Source organism: Ambystoma mexicanum, chromosome 3p (genome assembly GCF_040938575.1).
Source record: "Ambystoma mexicanum isolate Mex_15411 chromosome 3p, UKY_AmexF1_1, whole genome shotgun sequence".
NCBI classification, from domain to species: Eukaryota; Metazoa; Chordata; class Amphibia; order Caudata; family Ambystomatidae; genus Ambystoma; species Ambystoma mexicanum.
In genome coordinates, this window is record NC_090925.1 from 145,377,250 (window position 1) to 145,401,260 (window position 24,011).

The following is a 24,011-nucleotide window of genomic DNA, read 5'->3' on the forward strand; positions in this document are numbered from 1 at the left end:
CCAAGAGGTTGCATTTCAGCATAGACGGTATGCAATATTGAACATTACTAGCCATATTAGCGCATAACGAGAATCTAGGCAGAGAACAATCGAGAACTGCAGGAAACTTTGGAATGCTTCAGTACACAATGGCCTTTTAAAAACGAAGCAAAAAATGGGTTGCCAAGCCGATATACCAGGAAATGGAATTAAATTTTGTGAAAGATCTCACTTTGACTGTGTTGGCCATGCATACTCACAGAATCGATCCTGATTTTGTTCCTAGGATACATATATTGCCACAAAACATTGCAAATGAGCCCTGTCCACCAAAAGCGGAACTCATTGAACATTTGACTTTCCGGTTTAAATGATTAGCAGCAGTGTGTATGTTCAAAGCTAATAAAAGTTTTAAGAAGTATTAAGCGTCAAAATTGTCTTTTCAAATGTATCCTCTTTGTCAATTCTTTTTCAAGAAGTGCCTGTTGGAGGATGCCATACAGTGTAACTCTGTGTTTTCCACCTTCCCGCTTTCGGCAAGCTCTTGTGGGTCCTTCACTGATCAGGACACGGGAGGGTCAGATGGATATCAACATGAAAGCAACTGCAGGGTCTTCATTTGCCTTAGTATGCACATGTCCAAATAGACAGAATAAATACGTGTCCCACTAGGGAATGAGACCTAAGCTAAATAACAAACTTGGCATGCAAGAACTAATGACTGTAAGCAAAACGCCACATGAAAGGGGGCTGTTGGTGTGAAATAGGTGCATTCTGACCTATATTTTCAAGGGACATGTGTTAGGGGTTGTTCCTTTCGGATGATCATCAGAAGGGAAGATCTTTGATTTGCGGCCTTTGGAGTCTTACGATTTCAAACACAGTGGGGATAGGTGTTAGTGTTACCAAGATATATGACCTCTCTAGATTAGGTATTTTGTAGGAGAATTGGAGGTGGTGCGGGGGTAGGGTCCGGTGACCAGATGCGTTCAAGGGGAATAACGGGCATGGGTTCAGGGGACTGTGGCCTGGCAGGGGGGGGGGTGGAGATGACATGAGTCGGTCAGCAGAGATGGATGGGGCACAAAGGTTGGAGCAGGTTTGGTCTCACATTCTTGGATGAGCACATTTTGTCAGGGCTCGATACTCGCTGTTTAGCTGTGCGCGGCGCTGGGATAGGGTTTCGAAGGACTCAAAATGGAGGTCAAAGTATACACATTAGCACAGCGGTAATACACTTATATGAAACATGGGTGATGCAAATAGGTACAGGAGTGGTGGAGGTGTCTCCCACCTTAGCTTATATGCCATTTGACCGGTACGAGAATGTTGCAGGGGGGCGGGATATACCGCCTCTCCTCCAACATTTGTTAGTGCACGGGAAGTTCAGAGGAGATGGAAGGGCACTTGGATTTATGACTTGTCAGTGTCTCACGTTATCCGCAGAGCACATTCCTCTGCGAAAACAGGGCGCACGCAGATGTGACAATGGGGAGGACTCTAACTGGAACTAAATCACTAAAATAACTAAAATCACTAAAATAACTAAATCAGTATTAATATAGATGAGCAAAACAGTATTCACGATTGCGCGGCATTGGTGGATGGAAGCAGACAATTTGTTTATTTTTCTAACATAGTTTGAATGCCACGTTGGAAGGTCATTCACTGCGATTGATGTTGCTTGTGGGCTGTTCACACCGAGGCATCCTGTACAGTATGTTTTTGATTTGTGGCTTTCCTTCACCAAAAAGAAACTTAGTATATGCGCTCCTAAGAACGCTCAATTGGTGTTCGTCCTTGGAAGAAATGGAGGATTCGCTATGGATTGAAGGATGGGAGGTGTGTAATATCCGCAAAAACGATAAGGTTCACAATTTAAAAACTGGACAAAGGAACATGTAATTTCATTTCATGAAAACCGTTGATCTGAGGGGACACTCTGCGTTACGCAAAGAGAATGGAAATACCAAATATAATGTAAGTTTTACTGAAGTTGGAGCATATTGGTTGGAGCATATTGTGATGACACGCATACACAACCTGTATGTATTTGTCTTTGTCCCGGACACATGGGCAGTCCAGCACTGAAAATGGATGAATTCCACCTATGGGTGCCCCCAGGTTCCACCAACGCCAAGTCGTTGTAACATTACGTTATAATGCTGTCTATGTGTTGTTCGAATTCTTCTGTTAGCTTCCGTTTCACCATCCCATTTAGGTTTCACCCGGTGCAGAATTAAAGGGTAAATTGATAAATTGGAATAAAGAACGGCTACTGAAATATATTTCTGTTATGTTTTCTACACAGCTACATCCTTCCTTTCTGTAAATGTCATTGTTTCCAGATACCAAGTGACGGGTTCTTCAACAGACAGTGGCAGATACATCTAAATGGCTCGATCTCAATTACGCTTTTGCGGGACGATCGCCCGGGACCGATATGCCCTTTGGCAGTACCAGCGACAAGGAGCAACCTGCCATCGTTTATGGTGGTCTAGCAAGAAGCCAATGCCGAAGCCTTGCCATTCAAGGTGCGTCCAATGAGCTTCTTCTACTGAAAGGAACACTGTGTGCCTCATGAGAAAGATTTGATGTACGAACACAACAAATTTAAAATGTTTGTTGAAAATGGAAATTAGCAGATGTTCTCGGAGCGTTTATTGTGAAATAAAAACACAATACAAATTGCAGAGTATTGGTGTTTCCTTTAAAAATAGTGTTTTCTATTCCGATTTGGGACGTGCTGTACTGTGAGAGGATGTGTGTGTTGATATTCCGGGTTCTGTGTCAACTAACATTAAGACGTAGTTGATGACTGGACGTGTTTGGCTACGCAGCCCACTAACATCATGAAAGTAGGTGGAGAATATCGCTAGGAATAGGGATGTCAGCTTCAGGGGCGGGGATATGATATAGTGCCGCAAGGGCAGTTCACCTTACGGTGATGCAGCAACAGATAAGATTAGCACAAGATGGCCGTGCTTGATTTCGCATGTGTAAAAGTGAGGAAAACTAAGGTTAGATGCATAGGATTTTTTTTTACAATCGATCAACGTATGCTTATAACGTGTTGCCCGATCGATCGATCAATACATTTTTTGACCGCACTATTCCTCTAATGTCTACCTAAATGGCACCATCATGGTCCAAGGCCCTCAGGCCAATCTCCTCCTCTTTGATGGGCGCTTCCCTCGCCTCATCAATTTCCTTTCATCTCTTGCTGTCCACTCCCCACTCCCCCCTTGGCTACCTTGCCCTCTGCTCCCTCCTCTTATGCCCCACTTCGGGCTCCTTCTTCCCCTCTACAGGGTGTACCTCTGATTTGTACCCCCTCCCCGGAAGGCCTTTAAGGCTGGCAACCTTCTTCATCTTGTCACTCTCAACTCTCGCTCTGCTGTCAAACACTCCTCTGACATCTGCCACCTCCTGGAAGAACTTGACCTCGATGTCCTCGGTCTTACAGAGACATGGTTCACGGCCAGCTCTGTCACAAGCTTTGACACTCTTCTCCCTGATAGCTACAAGATCCTCTCTGCACCCAGATCCACCCGGTTCTGAGGGGGTGTAGCCCTGATCTTTCCAGAGTGGATTCCTACCTCTATCATTCCCACGCAGACATACTCCTCTTTTGAATGGCTTGTCTGCAGGCTTTCTCTCTCTCCTAGCCATTCTCTTACCGTGGCTACTATCTACTGGCCTCTTGGTCAAATCACCTCATTTCTCTCTAAGTTGGCGGACCTCTCCTCCTCCCTCCTGGCCTCAACCACTCAACTCCTCCTTCTTGGTGACCTCAATATCCAGCTAGACGCTCCTTGTTCCTCCTCGGTACATTTCCATGACCTATGTGATTCCCTCTCCCTTTCTATCCTCCTCTCTGGCCCGACTCACTCTGCTGGGCATACACTTGATGTCTTCATCTCCTCTGACCTCCCCCTCTCCATCCCTCTGACCAGTCCTCTCTCCTGAAGCCATCACTTCCTCCTCTCCTCTCATCTCTCCCTCTCTTCCCGCCAGGCCAAGCCTTCCCCAAAACTGCCACCTACCTTCTCAGACATCCGGCCCATGAAGCGTGTGTCAGTTGAGGCTTTCGCTGCCACCTTCTCTCGCCACCTTCTCTCCCCCCCCACCTCTTACTGACTCACATCCTGACACAGCCCTGTCTATGTTCTACTCCTATACGTCTGATACTCTTGATGCTCTTGCCCTGTCATGAGGATCCGTTTGAAGCCCAAAGCCAAGTGAAATTCTTTGTATGACTCTGACCTAGCTACCCTCAAACGTAAGTGCAGGTGGCTGAGAGGAAATGGAGGGCTTCTTGTTGATCCTCTGACAAACTGACCTGTCGCCTGCGCCAAGAAGAGAGCCCACATCCAAGCCCGTGTCTTTGCAGCATCTAACAACTCGGCCAAACTCTTTAAAATCTGCAAGGAGCTGGCCAACCCTGCTGCAGTCTCTACCTCTCCCGTCGCCTGCCAGCCCCTTTGCACAGCCCTTGCCTCTCAGTTCATTTAAAAAACCCAGGATAGCCTGTCTGCCCTCTACTCACCTCCCCCTCTCCTTCTGTGATCTCTGGCCCTCCTCCAGCCACCCTCACACCCTCTTACTCGTCCTTTCCTCTTTTCGCCCCTGGGGATGTCTCTAGACAAGTTTGGTCTATGAAAGTCTTGTCAAAACAGGTTCCTCCCGGTTCTTCCATTACCATCAAGGACCACATTGACACCCTTGCTCCTGCCCTAGCTGATTTCTGCAACCTCTCCTTTGCCTCTGGAGCTTTCCCCTCCCCTCTGAAGCACACTCTTGTGCACCCTCTTCTCATGAAACCCACAGCCGACCCTTCTTGCCCGGCTAACTATCGCCCAATCTCCATTGCTCCTTTTCTGGGCAAATTCCTGGAAAAGCTGGCCATCTCGCAGCTTAACCTTCGCTCTGATTCAGTTGGTTGTCTCCACGACCATCATTCTGGCTTTAGACCTGCCAGAAGCACGAAAACTGCTCTCCTGAACATCCATGAAGATCTGCTCTCCAACCTTGACTCTAACATCCCCTCTGTCCTCATCCTACTCGATCTCTCTTCTGCCTTTGACACGTTCAACCATACCATCCTGATCAACGGTCTCCGTGACAACTTGGGTATCACCGATCAGGCTCTGGCCTTGCTGACCTCTTTCCTCTCTTAGCGACCCTCCTAGGTCCCACTTTGGTCCTTCTTTTCATCTATCTCCCTTTCTACCTGTGGTGTCCCTCAGGGGTCTAACCTCTCACCCTGGCTCTTCAACCAATAGCTGGCAACTCTCACCCACTGCATTGTCATTTTCTGCTCAAAGTTTCAGTGCTATGCTAATGAAACTCAACTCATTTTCAGGCTTCCCTCTGCCACCTCTTCTCCTTCTCTCATCTCTGATTGCCTATCTGCCATTCAGGATTGGTGTGCCGCCAACGATCTCTGCCTGAATGCCAGCAAGATGGAGATCCTCCTCATCGGCACATCTTCACCCTACTTTCCTGTCACTCTCTGGCCGGCCTCCCTTGGCCCTCCTCCTACCACCACCTGCGAGGCTAAGAACCTCAGGGTCATCTTTGACTCCACGCTTTTCTTCTCTGCCCACATCTCTGATGTCTCTAAAAAGTCAAACGTCCTACTGCACCTCCTCAGAGGTATTCTGCCTTTCCTCTCCTTCCCCCAGAAGCTCACTGTCTCTAGAGCCCTGGTTCTCTCTAGGTTGGATTATTGTAACAGCCTCTTTCTAAATCTACCTGCTCCTACTCTCCGCCCTTTGCAACTTATCCAGAACAGGACTGCGAGACTTGTCCTTGGCCTCAAGCCCTGGGATCGTATCTCTCCAGCCCTGAAATCTCTCCACTGGCTCCCAGTGGCTGCAAGGATTAAATTCAAGACCCTTTGCATTGTACACAAGGCTTTCTGGGGCCTGGGTCCAAAATACCTTCAGCTGTCCCTCCGTAAATACCTTCCCTCCCGAGTTCTTCACTCCTCCACCTCTAACTCCCTCAGGGTCAGTCATTTTTCAAAGAAACAAGCTGGGGGAAGATCTTTGTCTTCGGCTGGGGCCTCTCTCTGGAATAGCCTCCCTGCCACTCTGAAACTTGAGGAGAACCATCTCCGGTCCTGGAAGCACATCAAGACCTTCCTCTTTGCTTCTGCCTTTGCTCCACCTCTCCCCTGCTGATCTGCTCTGTCTCAGCATCGTGCACCTGGCTACCCTCTGACTTTCAGGCCCAGGTACCTGCTCACCCTGCCACCCACCTGCACTGCCTCCTGGCAATCGCTTGCACTGGGGTCTGTAGTCTGTAAACCTTTCTGCACTTATCAAGACACACCCTGTCTGTTGCCTTAAACCTAGCACTTGCTGTTTGTTTGTTGCTTTTTATTATTATTTATTTATAATTTATTTGTATTCCTTTGCTCAGCACTTTCCACTTCTCCCCCCATGCACTTTGTCCTTTCCCTCTCCCATGCACTTGTGTGTTCTCAATGTCACTGGGCCTAGTAAGACCGTTGCTTTGTTGTCCCTTTTTCACCTCCCTTGCCTCGTCGCGCTCTTAAACACTTGTGTACGAGCGCGATACAAATAAAATATCAATATCAAAGAAGCGGGTACGAGCCCGGATGAGGGAGACCTGAGGTGAAAGTGATATTTGGAAAGATAGGAAAGCCAGAAGTTTTGAAGAAAGCGAACTTTGAATATTATTTTGTACTCCATGGCATTCTACGAATGAGAGACTTTCAAGGGGAAAGCGACTTTGTCACAGAAGGCCCTGGTGTTTGTTCTGAACTGCATCGTCGTGCTGGAGAGGCCAAAGTGTGTGCTAAGCTCGAGTGTGCCGCCTTGCCCCGTGCTGAAAACATGGGGAAGCGAAGCTAATTATACAACTGTCCTGACATGTTGTTTCTTGAACACTCTTTCTTTTGCATACAACATTTTTCCCACACCATTTATATTTAGAGGTAAGGATTGGCAATAGGTTTATTAGTATAGGCCATTTAATTTTGACAAGACGCCACTAGGACTGTTATTTTACTTTCATGGTTGTAGCTTGCTCCCATTCTTAGGTTTAGGGTTAGATAGGTGTTCATCCAACCCATTGAAGTTCAATAAACACCCTTGAACTGTGATCACTTGTGTCTGTCTTCACTGTTTGATACCATGCCTTCCTTACATGTGGTGTCAGGATTGGGATGTGACTCAATTGATAAGAATTGAGAATCCATGCTGGTAATCGTCATACCGCCATACGAAGGGGAACATAGGATTATTGAACTCCTTGATTCTGATCGAATATCCACCTTAAAAGAATCTTTGTTTTCCCAACTCCAAGTCCCAATTAATCAACAATGTTTTGTTTTTCAGAACCCAGGTGTTATTAGATACCCCCCACTCTCCCATTATAACATCCAACAATGGGTCTAACCTTTTAGCTTTTAACTCCTCAAGCCCTTTCCCCAGTGAGAAAAGTAGTGGAGGGAAATATGTACCATCTATTTTACCCTTGACCCTATGAGGTGCCAGGTAGAGAGAAAGTACTTATCTCCATGGACCTACGAGTGAACCTCCCTACTAACTGGTACATCTATGTTGTACCCATCGGAAGGGGACCTGCGAAGTACTACCTCTGCTGTCCTATGGACATAACTTAACATTCATCTTTTTCAATTTTTCTCCCTTGCCCAGACAACTTAATCGGGGTGAGATACACGGGACTCTAATATATGAAGTCCTAGAATCTTCCTACTTTCCCAGTGATATCTATGGGAAATCCCAATTCAACTCTCATTTATTTTCACCCGGGGAATCAAGGAAGGAAAACCCCCTTTACCCCATTGAGGTAAAATCCCTCTGCTCCTCTACACAGACAACTACTCACCCCTTGAACGCCTGGATAAAACCTAAGGAGTCCGAGGACCTTATAGTCTGGAAGTATCCTCAAAAATCACAAAGCCCCATCATACCATCTGACAGGGATGACTTCATTGGTGACCCTATTACATCTTCGACTCCCGTAGAACTCTCAAGAGAGGTCCTAGATGAGGAAAATAGAGAATTAGAATCTCTTTTGGAGGCAAAGGAAAATGGGAGTCTCCTCTGAAAGGGGTTACGAGTCTCCAATAGAGAATAACTCTGTAGTCAAGATTGAGAAAATCCTTATGACTCAAACCGACTAAAAATTACATCCTTAGAACAAAACCAATTAGTCATTTTTCAGTACCAAATTTAAAACGTGTTACTTTTGTCAATAACTGGGTCATGTGGTGCGACAGTTCCCCTTTAGGAAAACCAAGACTATCACTCATCAGAGGCTCCCTGCAGATCAAAGAAGAAACCGTGGGAAAGAATCACCTTCCAAACCCCTGTTTGTAGCATATGCAGGAGAAACTCACACCAGTGCCCAACCCTTACCAACACAAGACAAGAGCCGCCTTAGGAGTATGCGAGAGTCCCTGGATGGATTGTCCCTTTGTTCTCTCCAAGGCCCAGGAGCTAGAGGACCTTGGGATATAACAAAAACACTCCCACCTCGCATAGGGGAAGGAAATGTGAGAAACCAGAGGGTGTCTCACTGCTTAGTCCCTGGGGTTCTGTCATCCAGGTGGCCAGGGCACAGCCATCGCTATTGGATCCAGACCCTGGGGGTGGAACAGTGTGGGAGGATACCTGGGTGAGGGGTCCTCAGGGAGTGGGAGTGGGACACCCAATGGTGAGACGCAGTATCCCTTTCCCTCTACCACATTTACCCCCTCTTACTCGGTAGGATACTTGGGGACTTTAATTCCCCTTCCCCCTTGCCTGCACGAACACTTCTACACGGACCGTATGCTCTGGGAAAAGACAGACTCACACCCAGGCATTCCATCTGACATGTCTCGGTACCATGGTCAGACAGAGTCAGGCAATCGCCGTTGCACGAAAACACACTTTGAGCGAGGCAGAGCACACGAAGGACCAGTTCTTCCCAGGCCACAGTGGAGTCGATGGAGATAAACAGCAGATCAAGAGGGGACAGCAAGGAGGGAGATGACCTTGACCTTTCTGTCGAGTGATCATTATACTCCTAGGAAGTTACAAGCAACACGTGTAAGGCCGAGAGGGGAAACCGAACAATCCTGCATTGTGTGTTCGAGATATCTGGGGCCCTCTTGCATGTCTGGCCGAGTCGGGGAGGAGCAGCAGCCGCCAGGGTATCGTCCTTGGCTCTGAGAACAAAGCAAGAGTAATCAACACAGCCGGTGAGTTGAATGAAACTGTGCGAGGCCGGTCTGTGTTGTAGCGAAGGTTGCAAGCGGCAATATTGTTACTCAAAACCGAAAATTAAAGCATTTGATGAAAGATGCAAGTAAAAGCCAAGCGGATGATAAACTGTTTTGAACATTAAAAAGGTATACTATGATATAAACTAACAGAGTGATCCGGGACCACAGGCGTGCCCAATCGTAGGTCTCTGATTGATGTATTCTGTAAAGAAGTAACTATAGTGCAGCAAATGTGAAATGATGATCGATGAGAATGAATCGAAGTGGTCCGGCGGAGGTATGAGTAAAACCCTTTGCCCAGTCGAAAGTCTTTGATGTAAAGTGAATAGACAAGATCCGAGCCCGACTGAGGGAGATTTGGTATACCATTTTGAATAACAAGATCCGAGGCTGACTGAGGGACATCTATTTGGAACTATTGAATACCAAGATCCGAGCCCAACTGAGGGAGATCTATTGTATGTTGAGAGTTAAGAAGTGGGTCCGAACCCGAATAGGGAGACCTGAGGTGAAAGTGATATCTGGAAAGAAAGGAAAGCCAGACGTTTTAAAGAAAGCTAATTTTGAATATTATTGTGTACTCCATGGCATTCTACGAATGAGAGACTTTCAAGAGGAAAGGGACTTTGTCGCAGAAGGTCTTGGTATTTGTTCTGAACTGCATCCTCATGCTGGAGAAGCCAAAGTGTGTGCTAAGCTTGAGTGTGCCGCCTTGCCTCATGCTGAAAACATGTGGAAGGGAAGCTAATTATCCAACTGCCCTGACATATTGTTTCTTGAACACTTTCCTTTGCATACAACATTTTTGTCACACCATTTATTTTTAGCGGTAAGGATTGGCAATAGGTTTATTAGTATAGGCCCTTATATTTTGACAAGACGCCACTAGGACTATGTTATTTTACTTTGACGGTTGAAGCTTGCTCCCATCCTTAGATTTAGGGTTAGATAGGTGTTCATCCAACCCACTGAAGTTCAATAAACACCTTTGAACTGTGATCACTTGTGTCTGTCTTCACTGTTTGATACCATGCCTTCCTTATAGCTCTTTTGGTAGGCTACCCTAGTCCACACCATTAGTGATTTCTTTTAGATATTTCAATCGAATATTCCCTTGACAACAGCTGTTTTCAAAATCTTTGTATTTCACACTGAGACCCACGATTCTTTGCTGTAAGTTAGCCATCTCCTCCTCTACTTTGAGAATTCTGTCTGCGATATCTTCGACCACCTGTTCGGTGAAATTGACCCTATTTCTAAGTGAGGTTATTTCTGTCTTTAGTTTGGTGATACTCTTGGTGAATTCCGATTTTAAACTTGCGATCTTCCTTCAAAAAACTATTCAGCATTTGCAGTTGGGAGACCAATTCTCCAGCTTCTGTCATCTCAGGTTGGAGTGAAGAACGCTGGGTAATATGAACAAACTGATCCATTCCACCCTTATGCGTTTTCTTATTTGTTTAGCCTACAGGGCTATTTCTCTTTACCTGCAATTCACAAACCTCTCATATAACCCTTAGTGGTTCAAAGGCAACATGAGTCATGATTCTCAGAAATGGAATTCCTTAAGTTGGTGCATATTCTACCAAAAACGGCTTCCGCTCTCTTCTATTAATACGAACAGTGTTGAATTGCACTCAGCTGTCAAACAGGCTTTGCTCCCTTAGACCCATGGACGCAGTTATTATTACTGTGATATATCTTCTAAGATTTAACTTCTTTGTAGATATGCCAAGTGGATGGCCTTGAGAGAGAAGGATACAGCGTGTGGTAGCTCTCCAGTGCCAGACATGCTTTGAAGTAATATGAGCTGGACAGGATTAATTAGTACTCAGATGTCATGGGCCAGAGTCAGATATGTCTCTTCATTACATTAATTCACAATGTTGGCCCTTCTTCAGCAGTCTGCGTTCTCCTCAATTCCTTTCCATTATCTTCTATCTAGGGAGCCTGGGGTTCTTCTCCTTGATGGTGTCAGTGTTGGCCTATGCTGATAGGATATGATATGTGTTAGGCAGAATAATATGCAGTACCCTTAGGGACAACTACATAAGATTAGGACTACAAGTGATAGTACAATTTCACCTTTGGTACAAGCCTGTACTACACAGTAAAGTGGTAGCGATGGTTAAGCAGCCAGACTTATCTCAAGAGCAAATGAGCAGTAATAGGGATTACACCAATGACTACAATTACTGTGACTCAAACAAACACTGACTCAAGGTTTCTGGTTGAAAAGTACATTTATTTTTAAACCATCTGTTCACAAAACACTTCACTTCTATTAAATAAAACCACACTGTAAATATACTACATACAACCAATTCCTCTTGTTCAGGCCAATTCAAGGTAAGTACATTAGGATTTGACAGACCGGTGTTGTGAAACAAAGACGTTACCGGGGGTTAATACGCAATCACTTTTTGACAGTAATGACAGTTCGGTCTTACGAAAGAAAAGCGTACCCGCGGGAAGAAATGTAACCATAGTCAAACACACTTAGCACAAAGAATTAAAACAAGGGAATAGTGGATAAAAATCATAGGCAATACTTTTGTCAAGGCAATAAAATCAGAGGACGTGTTCTAAGAGGCAGATAAAAGTCAAAAAAGTGTCAAATGTAGCATCGGCTCTGTTGTCGAGGATCACACGGTGAGAACAGTTCAAGATCTATGTTGCCAGGAGTACTTGGATATTGTCAAAGGGAGGCAAAAGTTATAAGACGGAAGAAAGAAAGGACAAGCCTTTGGTAAGGAAAAGGGTTCACCCCGATTCCTCAAGGTCGGACTGAGAGAACGACCAAATGGACACAGTACCTTATTCCGAGGCAGAAAGCTGGTGCTATGGCAGTTGTTCCTGGTAGTTCCTGCAAACTCACGGTTCCTGAAGCTTCAGTCGTGGGGACAAGAAGGAGGACGTCTGGAGCGATCTGCACTACCCAGGGATGAGGCCAGCAGCAGCAAAGCAACGATGAATAAAAGGTGCGCTCCTTAAAAACAGGAGAGGGCTCTTCTGATGTCTATCCGGACCACTACAGCTCAGTGCAGTGATTTCGACCCAGAACAGGATTCTCTGGCTGTAGAAAGTGAGCTGGTTGATCCCACCAGGCTCAAGGGAAGAAGACTCCGGACTGGATCTTCTCTGTCGTTGAAGGGTAGATAGCTCAGGACTGCAGCAGGGCTTCACCGGGATCCAGGAGTTGCAGCAGCTGTCTTCTTCTCCACTTCTCTTCGGTTCTTGTAGTTCCAGTGGCGACTCGGACTTCCAGCCCAAGAGTCCTGCCTTTTATGCCAAAATCCCCCATATACACATCCTGGCAGTCAATCACACAGCAGGGGGGTTGTCCAGCCCGGACAACCACCTCAGCCAATGGACACAAAGTGCGACTTGGGTCTCCAAGGAGACCCTGTGCAGGGGGTTACTAAACCCCTCCCTCACATTCAGCCCACCTAGACACCCAGATGCCAAAGGAGGGCTTCTTCGCAGAAGCCCACCAAAGGACGGCAAACAAGGAAACCAAACCTGGTTTGGCGCAAAAAGACCTTTCCAACACGAAATGGCGACAAACCACGCTAGGACCCAAAATAAAAAATGATATGGGGTAGCGGGTTTTATGTTCATGACTGTCACCACAGCCAGAACACTAACACAGGAATCCGTGAAAAAAATTATAGTTACCACTGTCACCAGCCATGTCGAGTCGGGAAGGGGGACACAAAGTGCCCCTTGAGTTTTACAGAAGGACAGGGGAAAGATATTCCCCTCCAGTAGATATTCCCCTCCAGTACTCCATTGTAAGATGGCTTGTACTGGATGTGTATTTTAGGACTAGTAAACCCAATGGTGACTTTACATGTTTCTGGGGGACAGTAGTCATCCCCAGAATTGGAGTTCACAAGGGAAGTCTAAAAGACATCCCTGTGTCACTGCAGTAAAGGTGCTGTGTGACACACAAGTAAAAAGATGATGCCTAGGGAGTTGGTGACACTCCATAGCCCCTGAGCACAAAAAGTACAACACACACAAAAAATACTCTTACAGAGTGGGAAAAAGACTCACACTCTTACCAGGTGGAAAAAATAAACCCCAGAAATCCAGCAAAGCTGCTGAGGGACTCACTAGGTAAGGGAAATTAGCCATAAATGAGAATTATCTCTAACAATATGATAAGTCATTTATAACGTGCCTGTAAACAAGTGTTTCTAACTGCGACAAGACAATGGAGGGAAGACAGAGGGAGGACAAGACAAACAATCTTACTAGGCCTTGTGTCATTCAGATCGTGCAAGTGCAAGAACGAGAAGTGCAAGGGGAAAGGGAGGGGGGAAGTGCAAGGGACAGGGGAGGGGAAAACAGGGCAGAAATGCTCTGAGTAAGTGCAGCCAGGGCAGCGCGGCTCTGGGTAGTGCAAGTAGAACGAAGGACTGTGGGGTTACAGTTACAGCCCCTAAGTGCGTGATAGGCCGGGAGGCAGTGCAAGGGTGACTGATCAAGAAAGAGCCTGGTACCCAGTGAGACTCTGAGGGTAGCTAAGCACCAGTCGGTACAGCGGTCAGGTAGGTCAGCAGGGGAGGGAGAGAGAAAGCGGAGGAGGAGAATAAGAAAGTTTTTAGCTGCTTTTGGAACTTCGGGTGGTCCGGCTCAAGTTTGATAGGGGCAGGAAGGCCATTCCAGAAGGAGGCACCTGCAGAGGAGAGAGATCTACCCCCCACTCTCTGCCTGGAGAAGCATCTAACCCTTAGAGAGTTGTAGGTAGCTGAGCAAAGGGCTCGAGAAGGAAGGTATTTTGGAAGAGAGTGTTGGATGTAGTGCTGGCCCCGATCCCAGAAAGCCTCCCAAGACACAAGTATGGATGTACCCCAAGTCCACATTGTGTTTGCGGAGGGAGGGTACCAATACTCGCCACCACAACTCCTCACTTTCCCAGGCCCTTCTCTGCCGTGTCTCGCAGTGCTGTTTCTACACACTGGTGGTCATGTTGAGGTCAGGCCGAGCCTTGCTTTGGTGTGCCTCGTAAGCTTCAGAGGCATCCCGGCGCATTGCTGTGGGCCTCAGTTGGTAGAGTGAATCCTCTGCAAACAAGGTATATAGGCTGCCAGTTGGTCAGGGTGCCATTACGAATTGTGCCACATATTAAATTCTTACTCCAACACTAATGGTTCATCGCCATCTTTGCTCTGCCCCTTTTTTATGGTTTTTATTATATCTATTTTGTTATTTTAGACCATATCATAGTTTTGCTACTGACATGCAATTTGTTTTGGCATATATGATGTATGGTACAGGGTGGCCGATTTATGTTAGTTTTGCGATGGCCCAATTATGTTTGCTTTAGAGATAATAGCTAATTTTTGTTTTTTCATGTACAGCAGCAACAACACCCTTTTAAGAAAGTTGTTTCACTGAAATTCATTGTTCTTTTTTAATGATTTACAATATCACAACTACAATGTCCACTTGGTATTGCCCCAAGCTCCCCATTTTGACGAGAGCAGGACCAGAGGCCCTGCCATTGGAACACAAAATTCACCTAGCCTTTGGCTATGCGCCTTATACAAATAAAATATGTATTGTCCCCCAACAGTGGCTACTCCGTTCCAGCCATGCTTACTGGCCAGTTAGCCCCAAGGTGGGGCAGTGGGCTTGCCCAGTGCATGGCCTTTGGTTTGCCCCAGGCCCTGTCAATCCACCCAAAGTAGTCCTGGTCTTGACCAGCGGCTCACGGTTTGGGCTCTAGGTGTAACCAAAAGTTGTTTTTTTGTGATTGAATGGAAAACATACGTTTTGGGACCCAGCCCTTTCACTATGTTCCACCCTAATGAACTGCACCAAACATTCCCCAAAAAGTTTCAGGTCTTTATTTTTTAGGGGAGGTTTTGTGCTGATTTGTTGAACGGTGCATGTGACTCTATCAAACATATCCATTTTGAGAACTACTCCTACAAGTAAGAAACTTTATTTTGCTCCCCCTACTAACTACTGTACACTTAGTCCATTGTCCCCTTCCTTACACATGGCTCACCTTTCGGTCTCGTTGAAAAGATCCCAGAATATGCAGTCCTGGTTAAAAGGAATGGTAGTTGGACCAGGAACATACATACCTGAGTGCGGATCTGGGCTGCATGTGGTTCCAGATACATTTCCATGACTTCAAATTGTTACGCAGCGGACAATATCCAACAAGTATGGAGGAAAGGGGAATATAGAACAGGAGTACAGTGGTCACTATGGTGATTGACTTGTTGTATATACAAGCATCTACTATGTATGGGTGATTTACTGACATCTATGTGGGTCATTTTCTCAAGAATTAGAATTGAGCAGATCAGTTGACTTTGTTTTGAGGCTTGCACATTGTCCTGCATTGGAAGAGTACTGAGAATCTTGACAGCATAAGATTCTATAAGCGACATGGAGACAGAAAGAGGTTACATCAATATACATTAATTTGCTAAAAGTCTTATTACCTCAAGATCAGGCCAACACTAACTTTTGGCCACAGCACTTCTTATGCATCTTCACCTGAAGCTCCAAACCAAATGTCTGATTAGACCAATTGCTAGCATTTATGACTGTGTTTTTAGTTAGTAATGGTGCCCTATGTTCTTGACCAACATCTATTTATTGTTTTCTCATGTATATCATTTAAAGGGTCAGTGACAATCAACTCTGAACATCAGAAGACTTTTTCAGATAAACCTTCTCTGAATACCTCTACAGGTTGGTAAATATCAGTGTTGAACTGAGATAATCGAGCATCTGTTTATGAAAGAGAATAACACGCCTCCTCTGTTTTTTTCCAATATTAACTTTGTTGTTTTTGTACAAATCCAGTTCTCTGATAACAAATTACACTGACCTGACATGTTGGACAAGCCTTATTTTGTATCCTTTGTCCCTCTCTTCTTTATTCAGTTAAGATATAAAATTATACTTTTACAGCTATTCATATTATTGTTACGTTTAAATTGAAGGCAATGTGTAGCCCATTTGAGGTCCTAACAGTTCACATAAGGAAAAAAGACACAGAGGTTTGAGCCAAGCTAACATGGCAACTTCCTATACTATCATTGCTGTAGTCACGAAGCACATGCAAGTGTATATAGGTTTAGGCACAGCATAGTACTATGTGCCCGGCGCTATCTTGGAAATGACATTGGGTTCCTACCCTGCAGGCCAATAGCTGATGCGTCATGGTGGGTAAGGTTAAAACCGTACACATGGTTAGAGCGGTTTGAATCTAACACCACATAGTGGTGAAAGAGGAAATGTGCAGTCAGTTTGCTTTTAACCATATAGGCGATGTCAAAGAAAATAAATGTGTGGAAGGTGGCTCACAAAGTCACATTGTATCATAGTGCAGCAAGGGCTACATTGCGTGTTACCCGATAATACTGGCTATGGCAAGTACCGTCTCTTTTAAAGATTCACCTGCAACCAAATGTTCCTCATCGGAGGTTGTAAATTCAGAATTAAGCATGCTCTGAATCTGAGGTGTATGGTAGTAGGGGTGTAGCTGTAGGGTGCAGCAGGGAGTAGACACCCAGCAGAACCAAAGAAAGAGCAGCAGAATGTAAGAGACAAAGGGCACTACATATGGGGGAGAATGACCTGAAGTACTGCCATTTTAGACTAAACCCAACACGGTCTCAATTCGGAAATACTGAGCCTGACATAAAATTGCTCAACACACGGTTTCCAGGTCTCGCGGAGCTCAGACAGGAGCTCCAGTAGCCAATGTCAATGAGGGGAATTCAGCATAGCAAGCTGAAACCACACCAGATAACGTTTACCAGGGCACACAGCACAATTGTTAAAGTTAATTAGTTTTAGTTGGAAGGAGTGAGAAATACACATATCCTTGCCAGGTGCAAGTAGCTATCGTGGCAATTGATCACATAACAAATGAATATACAGCACCCCAAGTGGATACCGCGTGAAAGCACATGCACGTTGAAACAGCAGTAAATCCAATAAATAGATTAAATTAGGTCCCGAACAGTGGTCCTCTACCACGTGACTGAAACAATGGTTATTTATGCCTGACATTTCTTTAGCACATCAAGTTACAACAAGGCCACAAACAAGACTGATAATGAAGACATCAGGCCTGGGAACGAGTAGGGAGTATTGTCTTTTACTGGATCATAGCAGTTCGCCCATCCTCCTGTGATGAGTCCTATGGAGTCATGACTGAAAGCCAGCCTAAAGTCTTCTCCATGTGGCCATGTGGCCATGGGAAGGCAGCCACTACCTGATCCTGACCCTGTGGGTGGTATTGTGAGGGAGGATCACATGGAAGGAGATGGCTGTCAGGGAGATGTGGTGATCCCATCAGGAGAGACGTAGTATGCTCCTCTTCCATGTTCAGAAGACTCTATAATTCCATAGTTCCTGATGGCATATAGTCATTATTAAAATCCCTCTAGTTGTGAAATCCTGAAACCCCACCTTGTCAAACATCCTAAACAAAACGCCATTCACACTTCATATATGCATAACACCAACATAACATCTTCTGTCTCTAATGTTTCTGATTTAAACACAAACCCAATCAAATTGACTCCAAATCCCATAAAGCCTCAAGTACTGAGACAAGGACGAGGAGGATGGAGTCAATAAGGAATGAAGGGCATATCAAGTTCAACGTGCGGACTAGTTGTCAGGCTGGTCATCAACTGCGTGGGCCATTTAAACCTGATGAAGAACTTCAATGGAGAAAGGAGAGGAGAGCTACATACCAGGCAAAGTGGAAAGCATGACCAACAGAAGAAGAGATGCAGAGTCGAGCCGTGCTGGGAGAGCGACGTGCTTAGAGGTAACCGGCTGGAGGAGCAGGAAACTGGTGAGAGAGCAGCGGGAGAACCGCTGCAAATCCTGCAGGTGGCCCAAAATTGTGCTGTTAGAGTGGTTTGTGGCATAGCAAGAAGCGACCGTGTCACCGAGGCTCGGAGGTCCCTTCACTGGCTACTGGTTTCATATCGACTACAAAATCCTGACATTGACTTATAAATGTCTGAAATATGGCCCCCACCTATCTTTCGGAAACGTTAAAGAAACTCCCTCTTGTACGATCTCTCCGCTCTAATGCTCTTGACACTCTGGGGTCGATTCATGGAGCAAACGTGCGCCGAAAATCCCAGCGCAAGGTGGCGCAAGCGTGAGAAACCCCGCGCACGTGCACGCGTGCGATTCAAGGAAGACGCTGCGTGTGTTTCCCGCTGTCCGTGCACCAAATCCTTGCATGGCGCACGCGGGCACACACTCCACCAAATGGCGTGCGCTACGCGCACAGCAAAAGCGCACATAGCGTGGCGCACACAACCAAAGTGGGCGGAACAGTGGGCGTAACACGCGGAATGGGGAATAACGCGTGAAAAAGAAGGTGTAACTGGGGAAGTACTGCAGGGAACTACACGGAACGCCCACACGCACGCGAACAACCCGTATTCATGGATTCGAATACGGGAAACACGCACACGGCAAAAGACGCACACAGGCGTCAACGCGTCCGCCACACGAAGGCAGGCGGAAGCATCCCCGCGCACAGTACAAAGGTGCGCGCAAACAACAAACACGTATATACAGCTACGATGAATGCCCCATTTGTCGCAGCACTGATCGTGGGACACCGCAGGAGGAGGAGAATAGCCAGGGCACGCATTTTCGCACCACGGACAAGCCTTTTTGGGATGCCTGACGACCAGGTCTACGGCAGGTATAGGTTTCCACCCCATATCATCCTAGACCTGGTCAGGGAGTGGGAAGATGACCTTACATCCCCCACCCTTTGCTCCAAAGCATTGAGCCCCTTGGAGAAGGTGCTCAATGTCCTGCATTTCTTGGCCACTGGGTCATTTCAGCGGACTACTGCCATAGTGGGGGGGTCTCACAGGCCACGCAGTCACGCTGCCTACACCAGGTACTGGCAATCATGACAGCGCGCCCCTCAGTCCGCAGGCACATATACATACCCAGAACACCCGCAGAAAGGCAGGCCGTTGTCCTGGATTTTTACAGGGTGGCACACTTCCCCAAAGTGCTCGGTGCCATAGATTTCACCCATGTGGCCCTACGTCCACCTAGGGCCACTGAGCACATCTACCGAAACCGCAAGCACTGGCATTCCATCAATGTACAGGTGGTATGCGATGCAAATGGAATCATCACCTCTGTCTATGCTAACTACCCTGGCTCCACCCATGACAGTTTCATATACAGAATGCCCGCCCTGAGCCGGGCCCTGGAAGCTGGGCAGCATGGCGACACATGGCTCCTAGGTGAGTACAAATGCCCTTGCACATGCATGCATGTCACACACACACACACACACAAATACACAAACCCCAATAATCACAACCATTTACACCTCCCCAGGGGACGGTGCCTAACCTCTGAGCAACCACATGATGATGCCAATCCGGAACCCCACCACACCACCACACCACCCCAGGTAAGATACAACGCCGCCCATATTCGAACCAGGGCCATAGTGGAGTGCACATTCTGAGTGCTCAAGTCACGTTTCCGCTCCCTTGACCGCTCTATCGGGCAGCTACTCTATGCACCCCCAGTAGTGTGCAGGATCATTGTGGCAGCATGTGTCCTGCACAATGTTGCAACACGGCAGGGTGTACCGGTGGACATGGTGGTGCCCCCACATCCCCAACCACAGGCGCTGCCCATGGGAGGGGACAGGGCACGTGGCGAGGAAGCCCGGACCCAGCTTGTGGCCACATTTTTCACCTAAACTCCCACCCCTGCAGAGTGCACACACGCCTGGCACATACCACGTGACAATCGATGATGACAAAGAGACAGTCAACTGTCACAACCTTACCCCCTTGAGATTGTTGCCATGGAAGTGCCACATTGTCTGCATCCCTAGCTACTTAAACACAAGCTATCCTGTGTGACCAAAAGGCAAACATATGACATATGACATGACATGATATGGCATTTGTAACGTGCCTATACACAAGTGTTTCAAGGTGCAACGAGGCAGGGAGGGGGGAACAAGGGAAGACAGACAACGATCCTACTAGGCCAGGTGTCATTTAGATTGCGCAAGTGCAGGGGTAGGGGGAAGGGAAAAGTGCAAGGGAAAGGGGAGGGGGGAGTGCAGTACAGGGTAAGTAGAATAAAAAACAAATAAATAGGCCAGCTGGTGGCAACTGCAAAGGTAAGTGCAGACAGGTGCTGGGAAGGGGGGGATGTAGGGATAGAGAGACAGTCCCGCAGTGCAGGGGTTGCCAGGGAGGCAGTGCAAGTGGAGAGTGGCTGGGCCAGGGACCGAGGTTGGTGAGAGTGGCCCAGTTGCAGATTCAGTGCAGTTTCAGTGAAGAATTTAGCAAGGGAGAGGGAGAGAGAAAGCAGAAGCAAAGAGGAAGGTTTTGAGATGCTTCCGGAACCGGAGATGGTTCTCCTCAAGTTCCAGGGAGGAAGGAAGGCTGTTCCAGAGGGAGGCCCCTGCCGCGGAGAGAGATCTACCCCCAGCTCGTTGCTTCGAGAAGCGGCTGACCCTGACATGCAAGGTGTGAATCACACACACCTGCAAAACAGGCCATGACCATCACTGTTATGTCACTCAAACCCTCCCATACCACAACATGACATGGAAAGCAATAGCCATACACCAACACAGTACCAATAAGGTACACATTGCCATGTTAAAAATGTACATTGGCATCAGACAATGATGCCTGACATGGAATCGGATGAAATGACTGACCAACAACCTCCCACCCAAAATAAGTCATTCCCAAATGTATTACAAAAGTTGTAGCCGTAACATAACAATGAATGCCTGTCTACATGCACATTGTGCATTGCAAAATCAACACTGCAGCTTCTGTGTGCTGTGTCCAACTCCTGCAACACACTGCTCAACGCACAGCACAGTGAACAGCTATTGTGTGTGATGCACACCCTGAGCAGCACATCTAAGCGACAAACCACATCAAAAAGCAAATTAGCCATGTACAGGATCCATAATTGGTCACAGAACATGTGCTGCAGGGACACAGCGGGAACCAGAAGGCAAACATAGTGTAAACATGTATATACAAGGGTGGTTGTACATGTAGTGCATCATAGTGCGAGTGTGTGGGTCAGTAAGGACATGCACTCAACATATGCATGTGCAATCAAGTGACCATCAGTGTCCTCTACACATCACATGTGAACATTCACCATGTCAACCCCAGCATGTCAAACCACAACTATCCCCTCACACCTGAAAGGTAAACACAACACATGAACAGGCATTGATCAGCAGAAGACAACATGTACATAGGATACCACAATTACAATGTCAGGGTTCCCATCACACTGCAGGGCAAGGCAACTATCAACAACAACCCCCCCCTCCCTCACAAATCACCATGACCCACTGAACAACTGCACCTGGGTCATGGAGCCTTCAACCCTCAATTTCACCTGGCCACAGGATCACCCTTCCCCTTCGTCACCATCTCCCACCTTGTGTGTAAAAAGGTGCCTGCACCCTCAGAATCCACCTTCATTTGCAAAAACACAAAATCCAAGGCAGAAAAACGAACCAGAACAGCCTCCAGTAGATGGCTTGAAGTAGCAGTACCTCACAAAGGCCAAGTACTACCACAATGATGTAACAACCAAGGTAGCACAGTAAAACAATGTCACAACAGGATGTGAACCATGTGTGGTACATAACATAGAATGATGCACCACGAACGGATGTGTACTGTCACAGCTCCCGTGTACAGGCGCAGGAGTGGCACGAACCAACCACCCCCACCGTGGTCTGGGTGGCTGCAAGGTCAAACTCACACAAGCCTCTGAGCCCTGGTGGGGAAGGAGGGTCAGGGATATGCAGTCGGGACAGGCGTTGGCACACTGGATAACTGGAATGAGTGGCAGGAGAGGGGAGGAGGAATGACACGTGAAAGTAGGGATTGTACGAAAATGTACTACCTGCATGAACACATACACAATCCGAACAAACTTGTACATCATTGTCAGGGCCTTCCGGAGTCCAGGCTTAGGAGTGGCACGAACCAACCACCCCCTCTAGGGTTTCGGCGCCTGCAAGCTTAGGGCTTACACAGGCATCCGCAACCCCAGCAGGGAAAGAGGGTTAGGGAACGTTGGTTGGATAGGTACGGGAAGCAGGAACACCGGGTAGAGGGTACGGGGTACAGGGTTTAGAATTGGATAGGACTCCGGGTGATTAGGGGAAAAAAACATACCAAATTGAATTACACATTCATCCATGCGTTAGTGCACCCCCCAGCAAGCCTATGCAGAGCAGTCTGAAAGAAAAACAAGACACTTAGCTCTGGTGTTGAGTGCTGGCCTCCTGCCTGCGCACTCTCAGGTCCGGTTACAGGAGCACTTCAATGCTGCAAAGAGAGTCACAGTTAATAATCTGTGCGTGCCCATAACACAAAAACACACCACCAAATATGCCCCATAGTAACAAACTACTCTACAAACAGACAATCTGGTGTGGAAGCTTCGTACCCATATGTAACATTACCCCTGTGATGGGTCATACACAGTCAATGCAGTAAGTCAGACGCCGGTGGGTGCGTGGCAAATGGCACACCAATGTGCCACAATTCACACAACATGCAATGTTCCCTGGGTAAGCAGACAGACCCATATAGCAAGGCATGACTTCAGAACAAGTCGTGTTCCACCATGACCGAAACAAAGTAGGCAGTGCATGTTTCAAAATGTACATGGAAATGAAATGCACTGCAACCGAGTATGTCCCTTGCTGTATGTCCCTGTGAGCTGCTCCTTTCCATGTCTCGGAAGGCTACATGGGTGATACAAGTACCTCAATGGACCTTGGTGTACCGGAGGGTATGTGCCACTGCCCCTGCAGGTGCCCAAGACAACCTTACAATCAACAGCCATCAGTCCACCAACACATCTGAGCTGTATTGTGTGCTTCAACACCAATATTCGTCCAAGCTCACCCTCAGTGCTGCTACGAAGCCTGCATGTGCAACTGGCCTGGTGGAAGCTTTGCTGTGTTGTGGCCCCCCTGTGCTGCTCACCTTGCCTGGAGTTCCTTGGAACACGTCAGCAGTTCTAGGATGTATGTCTGCAATCCCTGTGCCTCTGCTTGCGCACACATGTGCATGTGGGCACCAACAAACGTGTCCAGAATCCAGACGTCCAATGGGCCATGTCTGCTGGCAAAGGTGGTCTGGAGGCTCATCCCCCTGCAGAAATGGCATGAAACACATGATTAATGCTTCAAAGTCATCTGTGTGTGTCTCTTCAGGCATCTCATTACTGGACCATGTCAGAGACGTACATCAGAAATCACACCATCAGTCCGTCTTTCACATCCAAAGTGTGGAACACACTATCTACGGCATGAATTGCAACAAGCACGTGTACAGTAAAGATAAGAAACATACTACACAATGCATAGCAATGAATGTACACATTAATCATGAAACACTCCATCTAGCAAAATCCGAACAGTGGTCAATAACACCGCAATCATCCCCACTAGGGGTGTTAACACAAGTTACACAGCACCAGACATGCCACAGATATGACAGTCCAAAGCCCTTGTGTAATAGGCTGTCACACCGAACCATCCTTGCGAGCCCCTGGATAAGGGAGGCAGGAGTGGCATATGTGAGTCAAGGACCCCAAGCAGCAAACACATACACAAGACAAGCCTGAAGGGCCCAGCTGGAACAGACAGTGGATGCTTTCAAAAACCACAAAGCACCGCACCGTCACATGAAAGCACAAT

The 24,011-nt window shown here is 47.0% G+C and overlaps 1 protein-coding gene across 2 annotated transcripts in view; it reads left to right on the forward strand.

The window, feature by feature from the left end:
• The window catches only part of LOC138579502 (uncharacterized), a 1,088,345-nt gene that overhangs the window by 660,760 nt on the left and 403,574 nt on the right, over positions 1-24,011 (forward strand). For both annotated transcript variants that reach the window (XM_069649821.1, XM_069649823.1), the window contains exon 10: positions 15,899-15,967. In XM_069649821.1, coding sequence (XP_069505922.1) covers positions 15,899-15,967 — 69 coding nt within the window. The remainder of the gene's footprint in view (positions 1-15,898; positions 15,968-24,011) is intronic.